Source organism: Bubalus bubalis, chromosome 1 (assembly GCF_019923935.1).
Source record: "Bubalus bubalis isolate 160015118507 breed Murrah chromosome 1, NDDB_SH_1, whole genome shotgun sequence".
NCBI lineage: Eukaryota > Metazoa > Chordata > Mammalia > Artiodactyla > Bovidae > Bubalus > Bubalus bubalis.
In genome coordinates, this window is record NC_059157.1 from 129,546,867 (window position 1) to 129,560,475 (window position 13,609).

At 34.1% G+C, this 13,609-nt stretch overlaps 1 protein-coding gene across 5 annotated transcripts in view; it reads right to left on the bottom strand.

The window, feature by feature from the left end:
• Window positions 1-440: 440 nt before the first annotated feature.
• ATP11B (ATPase phospholipid transporting 11B (putative)) overlaps window positions 441-13,609 on the bottom strand; it is a 121,409-nt gene continuing 108,240 nt past the window's right edge. For 4 of the 5 annotated variants that reach the window (XM_006075308.4, XM_006075307.4, XM_025287756.3 and 1 more), the window contains 2 exons: window positions 8,062-8,195; window positions 441-3,953 (listed from right to left, as the gene is read on the bottom strand). In XM_006075308.4, the coding sequence (XP_006075370.1) occupies window positions 8,093-8,195 (103 nt within the window). In that variant the 3' untranslated portion in view covers window positions 441-3,953; window positions 8,062-8,092. Of the gene's footprint in view, window positions 3,954-8,061; window positions 8,196-13,609 lie in introns of those variants that run through there. The other variant, XM_006075310.4, reaches the window with a different exon arrangement.

Genomic DNA, 13,609 nt, shown 5'->3' on the forward strand with positions numbered 1-13,609 from the left:
TTGGCTACACCATGCAGCACACGGGATCTTAGATCGCTGACCAGGCATCAGGCCTGTGCTCCCTGCATTGGAAACATTGGAGTCTTAACCACTGACTGCTAAGGAAGTCCCAGAAAGCACATATTTTCTATTCATTGAAGGCATTTCCAAATTTACACTGGCTGGTTTTTCATGAATGATGTATTTATAGTTGAAGTGTGTTGGTCTTTACAGTCGGTACATTTCAATCAGACAGCTTTCAGAAACTGTACTGATAATCTATACAACTTGGGTAACAAAAGAACTGGATTTCTGAAAACTGCAGTTAGTGAAAGGCACATAATAACATTTCTTTACTGGAGAATAAATGCAGTAAAATTTAACTAAAAAACCTTGGCAGTGCTGGTTTTGATGAGCAGAGAGAGGTTTAAAATGCATTTAAATAATGGAAAAAGACTGACTTATATAGGAAAATTTTTATTTAATATAATTTCATAAACTTTAAAAAATTACTGAGAGCTGCACAACAGGTATGCTACATTTACTGACAATGAAGATAACAAGTTCTATTAAGATAGCCACAGTGTCTGAGGTCCAGAATTTTAAACTGTTATGATAGTATTTCCAACTATTTATTATTCATAAAAATCTAACAATCACCATTATTACAAACATATCATTAGTTATGATCTTTTGAAGTAATATCATTCAGGTTATCTCAAACAGCACTTTAATAATGTTCTGTTTTTATGAAAACCGAAGTCATTTTAGATAGAAATAAAAGTATCTCTAAAGGAGGGCCAAAAATAACAAAACATGTTTCATATAACTCTTTGGTGTGTTAGTTTTATTAACACCTGCTTATACCCTAAATTGATCTTTAAAGCAAAAACACAGACATGGGATGATTTTTTCCTTTTCTCCAGCCCCAAAAACTTTTCATAGTAGTGTATTTTAAAAAACTTTTCGTATAAATTGTAAATATTTTAGTGGTTGTGACTCCTGCCTATTAGATAGGAGTCTCAAGCTTATCACACAAGGCCAATTTCACAATCTTGTGCAGTAGAAATGACCCTGGCTGGAGAAAGATATTCCCTAACTAGCTGATATGCCTCTGTTTAATCTCCTAACTCAGGACAGTGCCAGAGTCTGGATCAGGTCTGGGAAGCTGCTGGACATCAGAGAGATTAAGACCCAAGGAGGTTAGTTAAGAGAAATTCAAACTTAATTCTCCCCTTTTTCGTTCTCAACTCCACAGCAAGCCTGGGTAGCTCTAGTTCCCCTGGCCCACACTCATTCCTTCCACTGTGAGCCTAATGCTTGTTGAAAGTCGAGGCAGGATTGCTGAGTCACCTAAAGCTGCTGATGGGCAATTTTGGAAACTGACTTGGCGATTGCTACTATCTTCAGGGCTACAGCCTTCAGGCTAGGCAAACACAAGCAAGCGAGGTAAATAGATTTGAGACCAGTAACTAGCAATAACACATGTAGCATTGTACCTGGTTTTGTAGGATAACAGTAAGTTAATTATCAACATCGTACTTTACAAATAATTTTAAAGAGATATGCAAGGAGGAAAATTTACAAATATTCATTATGCAGTAACAGTTTTACAAAATGACTATCTAGCACACAGAAGTATTGGAAGTTTGCAGACAACACTGTTACTTTCTTAACAGAAAATCCTTTTCTTACAAGAATTCCTTTAAAGAGAGTAGGTTTTGAACAACAGAGTAGGATAAGCATGTCAGTGGATGCTATTTTTCAGATACAAAGTTCCTAAATAACTTCAAATGGTGAATGCAGAAAATTATATCAATCATACTTTGAGCACCAAATAGGCTGGCTGAGTTCATGCCTTGCTGTAGTTGGTCAGAGACTGCCTGATGGCTTTGCAGTCCTTCCCTAGTATTAGTAGTCAGTTAAATTGATGGCAAATAAACACCAAAGTAGATGCAATGCCTGGCTACCAAATGTCATTTTGTTATATGAACATTTTACAAGACATTCTAAGAGCAAGTTTGCCATTGTCATCCACTAATACTCTACTGAAAAATTTCTGCAATATTTCCTCTTCTGAAACATGAACTGGTGAGGGTACATACTAAATTTTTATTATCCCTTTATAGTATTTCCAGAATAACAGCATTTTCCTAAATCCAATCTAAGATAAAGATGTGCTATTTGCAAAAATTAATATTTAGGCTGAAATTTATAACCTAATATATCCTTGCATTATTGAAGCAGACAAATGTTATATTGGCAAGAAAATAGCTTACCAGTGAACAAAGGTGAAGTCTTAATTGTATGATTCTTTCCCTACCAGCCCAATTCTAGAAGTCTTATATTCATGAAACGGGAAAGGGGTGGAAGGGTTGTGCAAAAAATAAATGTACAGAAAGGAATTACCATATTCAGAAAATTTTGGCAACCGTTCCCATACAATTTTAAATGTATATGTACTCAATCATATGCTTAGGAACAGTTCTTAAATAATCATTTCCAAATTTTAAAACATTACTTTTTATCAAAACAAATGACAGCACTGGATCACGTTAAATTCAGGATGGAAAGCAAGTACTGAACTGCAGTGAATTAATGGCAGTCATACAAACCTGATTAATCATTTATAGCACTTAAATTTATTATAGCCATTACCCCATATAATTTAGCATTTTAGAGTTTATTTCATTTACATTCTATAGCCATACCTTATAATGGGACACTGGGCAGACTTGACTTTACTGTGGTAGGCTGCTGTAACTTAGATAACATACTAACCTAAAAATAACAGGATTCTCATCTGAAATTCTTTATTCTAAGAGCTAGCTTATTGAAAGGCAAGAGCAATTCTAAGCTAGTCACAAAAAGAGGATCTTCTCATTTTACTGATTTAATTATCCTAAAATTTTGATTCATATAATTAAAAGTATTTGCAATATTTAAATACTTTCCAAACTTTTTTATTGATATAGCTGGACTTCACAACAGCACTGTAAAATACTATAAACAAAGCCTTCAGATAGACAAGAAAAAGCAAACTGACATATGTTTACCAAATTAAAGCATGCAAAAGATCCAATGATAAACACATTAAATAATATGCTAATGTATCTAATTTACCCACTATAGGTTCTTTACATTGTCATGAAAATAGTAAACACTAATTAGAAATTTGGTGAATGGACTTGATTTATATATGATATGATACACCTTTTGCATGTATATGGTTAACTTAACTGGTTGTGTTACAGTACACTGAGAGAAAGTTTGGGACTGATATATATTTATCAATACTACCCATAGTGCAAGTAAATAACAGTTGGAAATGCATTCTCCTAATTTGTTCTGTGAACTTAGAAAGCACTAAAGAATTAACAAACATGGGTCACTGAGAGACCAAAATTCCTTAATATTCACATTAACTTTTCCCATGAAAAGCTTCAAATATAACTCTAATAAAAAAATAGAGTTTTCAAGGCAAACTTTTCAGCATAATTTACAGAAGCAGATTTAAATAGAAGACTCAATAACCAAGCTAATACTAAAAAATACAATTAACTAGGAATTAGCTCCCTTTTCTACCTTGATATTAAAATATAGTGGCCTTAGCAAAAGGCTGAAATGCCATTAGGAGTCCCATAACCACATGGGGACAACCTAGATAAAGAGATGAAAAATGTCTCTTTATTCACAAATTTTTAAGAGGGTGGCTGACATGGGTGCATGGTAATGCTTTTTGTTTGTTTGCCATTATAACTATGAGTGGCATGAACTAGTATCAGAGATTTCAGAAAGTACTTCCACAGAGGTAGTGTGGCTGTTACCAGGATGCTCACACTCAATTTTAGGAAAGGAGTTGAAATGGCTCCCACAAAGTACTACTGCCCCTTTAACAAGTAGATGAGTCCATTGTGGAGAGGGTCAAGATGCTCCTGTCGTTGGTATAGAAAGGATCCGATGCACTCCATGATCTAAAGTAACAATAAGAGAAAAGTTTGGCTCACCAGGACCTACGTATCAATTGAGAAAAAAATTAACTCTAAAACTTAGGAGCAAAATTCAGTTTGAGTATTAAACTAAGCACTGATTGATTCATTTTTAAAAGCTAAAGAGAAGTTCTTTGTACTAGCACTGAATGACCAAACATTCTATTTATATTATATAAAAATTTGGGAAAATAATGCTCTAGTCATCATATAAAAATATTAGCCAAAATTCACTAGTATTAAAACAATTTCTATAGGTAGTAAAGCATGAGACACTCTTAAAATCTTAACAATTCAGTAAGAAACAAGTATGTTATTAAGAGTTATGCACATTTGGTTTTACTGAAAAGCAACTAGGCTGTATTTGACATAACAAAAGCAAACAAACAAAAAGCCCAGTTACCAAAAGCTTTAGAATGAAGTAACAGTATGTTCATATTATATTATTATTTCTTTTCAGCTATAAATTCTAAACATTTTAGCATAATTAGCTTGAACAAAGTAAATATTCAACAGGTATCAAAGACACCTGGAAATCACTAGGATTTTCACTTAACTAAGAACAAATAATCCTCTGCTGGTCTGTAAAAAGTTTACTGTCTGTCTGAATGAAAAGACCATAAGCAATTCATTATATAGTAGTTTATTTGCAGCTGTACCAATTTCAGCTAAAAAACTTAAGACTCAAAATAGCCTGCCATGCTTAAAATAGCCTAACCTATTTCAAGGACAGTTTAGAATTACCAAGTTAAAGGTGGCTGTTCTTAGAAGACTTAAAAGCACTTAACAATAAATACATTTTATGCAACTTTTTCCAGGGTTCCCACTTTCCTTTAATAAAGATGTTAGAGGAAGAGAGTAGCATTTAAAATGGCCCAAAATCACTTTTCTAAAAAAATCTGTTTCCTAGAGACTCTAAAGTTTGTATGCAGTTCCAGTTTAAATAGATTAAGTAGGCATAATCACAATGAAGTTTATAATCTAGGAAACTTTACAAAGTTGGCGAAGAGGAAGACAAACAAGCAACAACTACCAGTGATTTACAGGTCCTCTAATTTTACTAGTTTCCAGAAAACTTAAACAGTATCTACCCTCCTTTAAGAAGGGCTTGTTCACTACTGTCTCTCTGGTACCTAGACCTATGCCTGGTACATAGTAGGTACTCAGTATTTGTAAAATAAATGAATGAAATGAGACTGTGAACATTTCTTAGTATTCAGGCAAGGACAAGCATGCTCAGACACAGATGACAAAACATAACCACAAATAACACTCCTAAACCAATATTTTATACTAGTCTTTCCTGTTTTTCAACCACTGCTTACATAGAAAATCCTCTTAGGTAAGCTGTCTTTCATTTTTGATCTTTTTAAATCACATATGTGCATTTATATTGTTAAATATCATATTTGACAGAACATTAAACACTGAGTTATATATTAACTCCTTTCTATTTAAAAGACAATTTTGATTAGGATAAGTAACTGTTGGTAAATTACATACAGAAAAGCATTTATTGCTGAAGCACAGCCCTTCAGAGTACAACATGGCATATCTTTTACAGAGCACCATGATGCTACCTTTGAAACATAGCTTGCAATATGGCATATTTGTTTGACAACATCAATTAATAAAATGTAAGTAGAATAAAGGATGGTAAAACTTTATTAGTTTTATTAGAAATGTGTTGTATGAAAGCACTAACTGTATTCCTCAAGTGATTACCATTATCTCTTATGTTTAAAGTTAATGGAACAAATATCCAAGGGATTCTACATCTTGTAATAGATGTAATCTTGTCCTTTTAAATTAGACATGAGAGAGAGATGTAGAATAGAAGCTGTTCCAAAATCAAAACAGAATGCCAAATGTACCTCACTAAAGCAATTACACGTAAAAAACAAATAACTTTTCAAAGTTTAAATATAATGTTAATGGATCTGTGGTAATTTTCATATAGCCCTTAGAAAGGCACGAAGTGGTTTTGCATACTATATAATTTTATCCACTAAAAAAAAAAAGAACAAATCTCAAAAGACTTTTTGGATTATTCAGAGATAACGACAGTAGTAACCAATAACATAACTGGAGATGCTGAACAAAATTGGAAAGCTATTTATAGTCTGTCAAATAAGATATTCACTACTGTTAAACATTTTATTAGCAGAAAAAAAAAACTCTTACAAAAGAAAAAAGTGAGATACAACTTTAAGTGAAAAAAAGTACAGATGAGAACAGACACCTTCAATAGACCATGCAGAAAGAAACCCCATATAATCCCTCGGGCAGGCTCAAAAGGGATAATGTAGCAAAAAAAATGGCTATGTTAAGAGTAATGGGGCATATTACCTTAATAGCTGATATCCAGAAAGTGGGAATATATGTAGAACAGAAAAATATTCTGGGCTAATTTAAAACTAATTCTAATCTGTTTTAGTAGTTAGTGAAGATGTTTATTGTCATTAAACAGACATTTCACACTGAAAAGATATATAAAAAATTCTATACAAGTTCTATAGTAGTCTCTTAGTCTAATTCCCACCTTAGTTCTGTGCAGTAAACCTGTCTTAACAAGTAAAATAATGTATATCAGTCTCTCTGGAACTTCCTTTGGGAGACTCACTGGCCTGGGTACATGTCAGTACTATTTCTTATAATGCATTTTATAATACAATTTTGTAAGTCATACATGTCCCAATAAATTCAGCTGCTCATAGTAATTCTTATATATGGAATAAAATTACTATAAAATAATGTCACAGTGTTATGGAAATGTTCTTGATCACATTATAATCAACAAATGGGGACTGAAACCATATACATATTAAAAGAATTCTATTTATAAATTCAACTGTACCATAAAGAAATGGCCGTAACTAAAGGCAAAGTGGGAGTGAACAAGTTCGCCAGTAAAAGTTACCTAAATTCTAAGGTACAAGAATAATGTACCTTATAATAATAATATATAATAATTAAGAATATAATAATAATAATGTCATGCTCTTCACTTTTAAAACATAAACCCAACCAAATATTAAAAATTCTTTTATCAACAGATAAAAGCAGCGTTGCCTCCACCCTTGATTTCCTGCTCATGGGGTCTTTCCAAACTTTTCTCCAGCGTGGCACATATAGAAAGTGATGCTACTTCATGTGGCACTCTGTGGACAGTGGAATCACCACCCGTCTATGCCACCTCTAACACACCACACGCACGAGCGCACTGCTGCTCTCACTTTGGAACTTTATAATATCATCCACTTAAAGAACACCAAAGTGTGAAACAATTTTCTATTTCTTAATGTTCCCTAAATAATACTATGTCTCTTGGAGAAATGTAGAAAGAACTGAATCAATTTCATTTTTAAATAATTTAAGTGGTAAAAATGGTATTTTTGTTATGATTCAAAAGTGCAAGTCTAATTCAAGAGATACATTTGGGAAGGGACAAAAAACAATAAAATTCTTCTAAACCATAATTTAAAGACCCGTTCTAACTTATAAGCTTTTAATTAGACCATAAAGAGCAGTAAAAACTTAAAACTACAACTTATTTTAAAACCTTATTACACAGATAAAAAGGTGTAGGAGAGCAGAAATACAGCCTTTTTTATGTTTATAAATATCCCAAAGTCTCAAGTGACTTACTAGACAATATACATGAAGAATAAGAAAAGCAAAATCTCTTGATTTTCCTATTAGGTGCAGATTATTTTATAAATACAAAAAGCAAACAAAATACAGGAAATAAAATAGTATAGGTATAACAAAAAAGAGAAAGTTATAAAAACAAGAGTACCATATACACACTCCTATTCACCACATTTGAGAAAGAGTGTAAAGCAAAAAGTTTTTGTTCATTAGATGAAAAGTCTCTTCAAAGGTGCTTTATCTTCCTTTGGTAGTGAAAGAACCCCCTATCTTAAAGCCACAAAGTGAAATAGCATCAAAGAGTGCTATTAAAGAGCACACTTCCTGCTTCAACTGGTAAAAGCAGGAGCTGACTGATTAGGTATCTAGAGATGTAGGTTCAACCTGTTCCAGTTTATAGGATACTCATCTGCAGCAAAGGCTACTTAGAGAAATTTCACACCTGCTGACATGGGATGGACTACATCTTCCTATTACTCGCTCCAGCATTCTTCCAACAGATGCACACGCTGTTTCTCCTTCTGAGAAACAGCACATGGAGTCCAAGCACTTGATACTTGAATTTGTTTCAGTAAGCTGAAGGAGGTGAAGCAGAAAAATATTAGTTACTGATAGATTTGGACTTCTAAAAAGCATTAAAAAAAAAAATAACAAGCGCTTTAAAACCAAAAGTAATGTATACATGTTTTATATAATATGGAAAGGTATGGAAGACTTTAAGAGTGATTAAAAGGCACTATGTCTTAAATTAGAGGTTGAGTAAAATGGTTATATAAGACAAGTAGCTGAATCTTCTATAAATCTGGAAAGTTTGTGGATTTAAAAAAATGTTTAAAAAATTATCTTTTGGCCCCATCACATGGCACATGGGATCTTAGCTCCCCAACCAGGGATGGAACCCACGTCCCTGGCACTGGAAGCACAGAGTCTTAACCACTGGACTGCCAGGGAAGTCCCGAGATTGTGGATTTCAGTATCTTAATATATTATGATCAATATGATTTACATCAACCACTCAGAAACTTACTGAAGTTTAATTCTTTGAACTTTTTAGGTGAAACTGCTCCTGCAACTTCAATTAAAAATGTCCAGTAACTGAGAAAAGCAGAGTTTAAATTATTTTGAAGATTGGGAAATAACCAGGCAGGACTGAATTCCAATCTTCAGCAATAACACCAACAGCAGCAAACACCTTACAAAGTGTTTACTATGTGCTAAGTTCTAAACACCATATAGATATATATACATATACCATAAATAATTCTTGAAAAAAAGCATCATTTGCCTTAAGTTGCTAAGCAACTATTAAGTGCTAAACATGTCCATAATAAGCTCATCTTGTTTTTTTAAAAATTAACTGATGATAGATTATTAAAGTCGATTAAATAAGTTGTACTATTTAGATTTAAAACTGAATTAATTTCTGTAAGTATGCAAACTTTATATTGAGGAGGAATAAATAACCTGGTAAGATTACTTAAAGCCACAGTGCTAATAATTTCAATCCTGTTAGAATAAGGGGGAAAAATGGTATAACCACATAGCCCAATGATTCCCAACCTGGTTTTGACACAGTTAGGGGTACTCGTAAATTTCTCAAGGATTATCATTTTAAAACAACTTATTTTCATTTATTTTACATGTGTAACATACTGCATTACACATCTTTCAAAAACAGAGGAAGGAAAACAACAAAAATAGATTCATTGGAGTGCTGCAATTCACAAAGGTTGGGAGTCACCAAGTGTCGAGTACACGCATGGCACCAGGGTACATTCATGGATGGCACAATGGACAGAAGACACAAGCATGATGGAACATAAATAACCTGCATTCTGAACCTAAGCAACTGGTAAAAGAAAGTAGTTAGTTGCTCAGTCGTGTCTGACTCTTTGCGATCCCATGAGTAGCCCAGCAGGCTCCTCTGTCCATGGAATTCTCCAGGCAAGAATACTGGAGTGGGTTGCCGATTCCTTCTCCAGAGGATCTTCCTGTCCCAGGGACTGAACCTGGGTCTCCTGCATTGCAGGTAGATTCTTTACCATTTGAACCACCAGGGAAACAACTGGTTAGGTCCAGCGAAAACCCTGCTCATAATAATCCTGTCAAATACCAGGCAATGTGAGACAACTTGGTTCCTTTTTGGCAATGAACTGACTGCATCAATGTCCTAGGATCTGCTGAACACTGAGGAATAGCCAAATTTCAACTTGTTCTTTCATTATAATGCTCTTGATTTAGGACTGTTTACAGTACTATTTCTTAACTGTGTTTTTTGAGATATTTACAGACATCGCATGAAAAAAGTTTTGTGTTAAGTTTGAGAAACCCTAGTTCAAGGAATGTCTAAACACTTTTGTGAGTAAAGGACTGCCAAGAAGTCATGTTTGTATGGTCAGTCTCCAGGGGGAGAGTTAGACATAGAGCAAATTTGTTTTTTTTTGGTGAACTTCCCTTCTTCCCCTCCCCCCAGGAAACATTAATTAATCAATACCAGGAGGAATATTAATATTCAGTGGAAGATTTTAGGAAATCTTGGTTTAGGTAACAGGATTTAACTAGTTTCCTAGTTTCGTTCTTGGGTCACTGGGCTCTAGCCTCCTCTGTCTCAAAACCAGCCTCTGTAGAAAGCAGAACTTTAGAACTCCCACATGCTCAGTGAGAAACTACTACACCTCAGACAGGCCCGTAAAGCCCTTTATAACCTGACCTCAGGCTGCCTTTCCTACTCTACCTTTAAATGCTCCTTGTGTCCACACAGCCAACCAGGCAGTGTTCCTTGCCTGAGAACATGGGTCAGAGCCTTTCACCAATTAGGGGCAACATGCTGACTCCTAACACCAAGATCAGTTTAAATACTGTCATTTCTATAAAATCTTCCCACCTGTCTAACTATCAGTAACCTATTTCTCTCTCGATTCTACTCCAGTGGTTGGTTGTATCATTTAAATGGCAGAAGCACTTCAATTCACCTTGTATTTCATTGAGCAAGGCACTGCACTGGTTTTTATAGGGGACAATCTACTGAGTTAAGGATAAAGAAAAGAAAGGGTGGGAGGTAAGTCAGAAACAAGTAATAATGGCAGTTATATTAATGGAATGCTTACTGTGTGCCAGTTACTAGGTAAGAAGCTTCTCGTGGATTATCTCATTTATAACTGCTTTTGGGATAGGCACCAGACTTAAACACATTTTACAGATGAGGAAACAGAGAAGTTAAAAATATATTCAAGCTCACCCAGCTGGGGCTTGAATCTTGGGTTTCTTTGAATCCAGGACCCAAACCTCTTTACCACGCTGTTATACTGCCTTCTTATAATTATGGTATAAGGCAGACTACAAATATCAAAAAAGGGGAAGGGAAGCTCAAAACCAGCTGTTGTTGTTGGTATTAGTGGGAGAGTATTTAGATGAAAAAGATGGCATCTGAAATGCATACTGAAGACTGGATGGGATTTCAATAGCTGAAGATGGGAGAGAAAGAGCATTCCAGACTAAGCAAAAAGAATGAGTAACTATGTGGGCAGAAAAGCATGATGTGTATTCAGCACATATTTAGCCTAAGTGTTGAAAGAGCAGCTGTTACTCGTGCCCCCTGGCAAAAAGACCAGTGTGCTTCAAAGTGTGATCTATGGATCATTGTTGGTCTGAAAACAGTTACTGGCCCATGAGAACACAAATGCATCTGGTCTGTGAGATTAAGAGATTAGACAATTTTACTGCAATCTGACAAGAATATTTTTGTAACTGTTCAATCTAATAATTTCAAAATTGGGGCTTATTTTATATATCTTTTAAATTTCATTTCCTAGTAATTCATTTTTATTGTATTTTACAAAAGTATTGGTCTGTGGTGAACTAGAAATGAACAACAAAACAAGAAAACAATCTGGTCCTTCACCAGATTTATCTGGAGAGCACTGAACTAGACTAGAAACTCGAACAAGGAGTTTGTCTGGTTCTTCTTAATTTAACAGCATATGCTTCACTAACTGCTGGGGTTCAACCAACTGACAGGGATTCATTAAGATGACATCCATAAGGTCAACAGCATTTTGAGTGTCCACATATTGATACATGCAGAACAGTGCTTAGGTCTGGATCTGACTTCAGGTAATTATCTTTCTTTGCACTCATCACCTTTTATTTTAAAACCTGAGGACAGGTATTAAATTATGGGCAACTCAACACAGAGTAAACATCTTAAAATGTCAAACATATATAAAGAAATGATTTCTCAGATCACCCTTTGATCACACTAAGTAAAATACATTTCTTTTTCTTCCCTAAGGGCGAAAACCCGCACCTGCTTTGAAAATGCTGAATGCTTGTTAACTGCATTTCTGTAAAGCTATCTATTAGAAACACTATACTGTTCTCTAGCAAGCCTCCAAGTTCTACCACTTTCCCATATATACATCTTTGATCTCGTATCATAGCTTCCAGTATAACTGAGAGTGCAGCATTTAGGTCTCATTTCATTCAAAGTAAGGAGAGAGGGTCATTACTTAAAAAAAAAAAAGACTATTAATAAATACTAGAAAAGAAATAAAGCAAAATAATGGGAGTGAGACCCTACTTAGTGGACTAAAAAGTTACCTTTTAACTTATCAGAAATTTTGATTTATTGGTAAGACTCACTCTCCACACTTCTCAGAAACAACCACATAACTCAGAGCTAAAAGGGCTGCCAAGCAAAACAGCTATGGAGAGCCAACATGGGTACGTAAGGCTGGTGGAACTTATCATCTTTACAGAACTTCCCTTCTGAAATAAATTCTAGCTTACTGCTTTTATATCCAATATTTTCACATCACTGATGGCAAACATTTAGAATTTTCTCCTGTTGCTTCTACAAAAATCTTTCTTGAATCTTCTAAGTTTTGGAAAACTGTCATAACATTTCTAAGTTTTTTAGTCACTCCCATGCCATTTTACCTATCAAATCAAATAAAGTTTTATCAAACTATTAACCACATTTGTTCTTTTGGTCTTAAAATTGTTTTATATATTTCATAATCAAAGTGAATATCTTGCTTAGCCTTATAGGAGGTATTTGGAAAGAAGCCTTAAACTATAATGATGGTGAGAAAAAAAGGTTCCTGTTTAGGAAATGTTTTTCTTTTAAATCAAGAAAGTCATCGAATATTACCAATTTTCAAATTTGGTTAAGAATAGTAAAACCCCTAAAACCAGTATCAGCTTCAAGTCCTTATTGAGAGTTGGAAGAGGTAGCTGTTTAACGATGGTATTTAAATAACTGCTTCTCTTATTCAAGGCCTTTTTCTCCAAAACATGCTGCAAGTTCATATTTACTTCCCTAGACTCCCTCCCTTTTTTCCTTCTCCCCAAATAAAATAAACAATTTTGAAAGATAGTTATAAGCAAAATACCTCTATACTGACTTTTAGGGATCCTTAGAAAGGAGATTTCCATATGTGTTGCCTAAATTTAAGTATGAAAATAAACATACATTATTGGGCAAGCTTATTGTAATAAATTTGGCTTATTCCTTGTTTCAAAAAGACTGAGACTCTTTTAATAATGTGATTACCAAAAAACAAACAAACAAACAAACAAAAAAACCCCAATATCTGACTAGGAATTTGTAGTTTAGATGAATAAGAATTTTATCCAACTATTTCACAGATATCTGTGAAACAGTTTGATAAAACTCTTATTTTAATGGAGATGGTGAATCTGAATAGCAATTATTAACTAATCAGCTGAGCTGATGTTAAGAAATCAGTTTTCTAAGTATCAGTCATACACAGCATATCATTACTATTTGGTAGAAATAATATCAATACTAATATCTTTCTTCATTTTGACCTCCAGATGAAAAAGCTGTTCAGTAAGTCAGCACAGATTTGAAAATAACATTAGTTTGTAAAGTGTCACACTTATCAGATATGCCTTATTATTATTAGCCTTTTAAATGTTTGAATCTGTTTACAAAATTTTACTCATTCAGAAAACTGTTCCTTTTA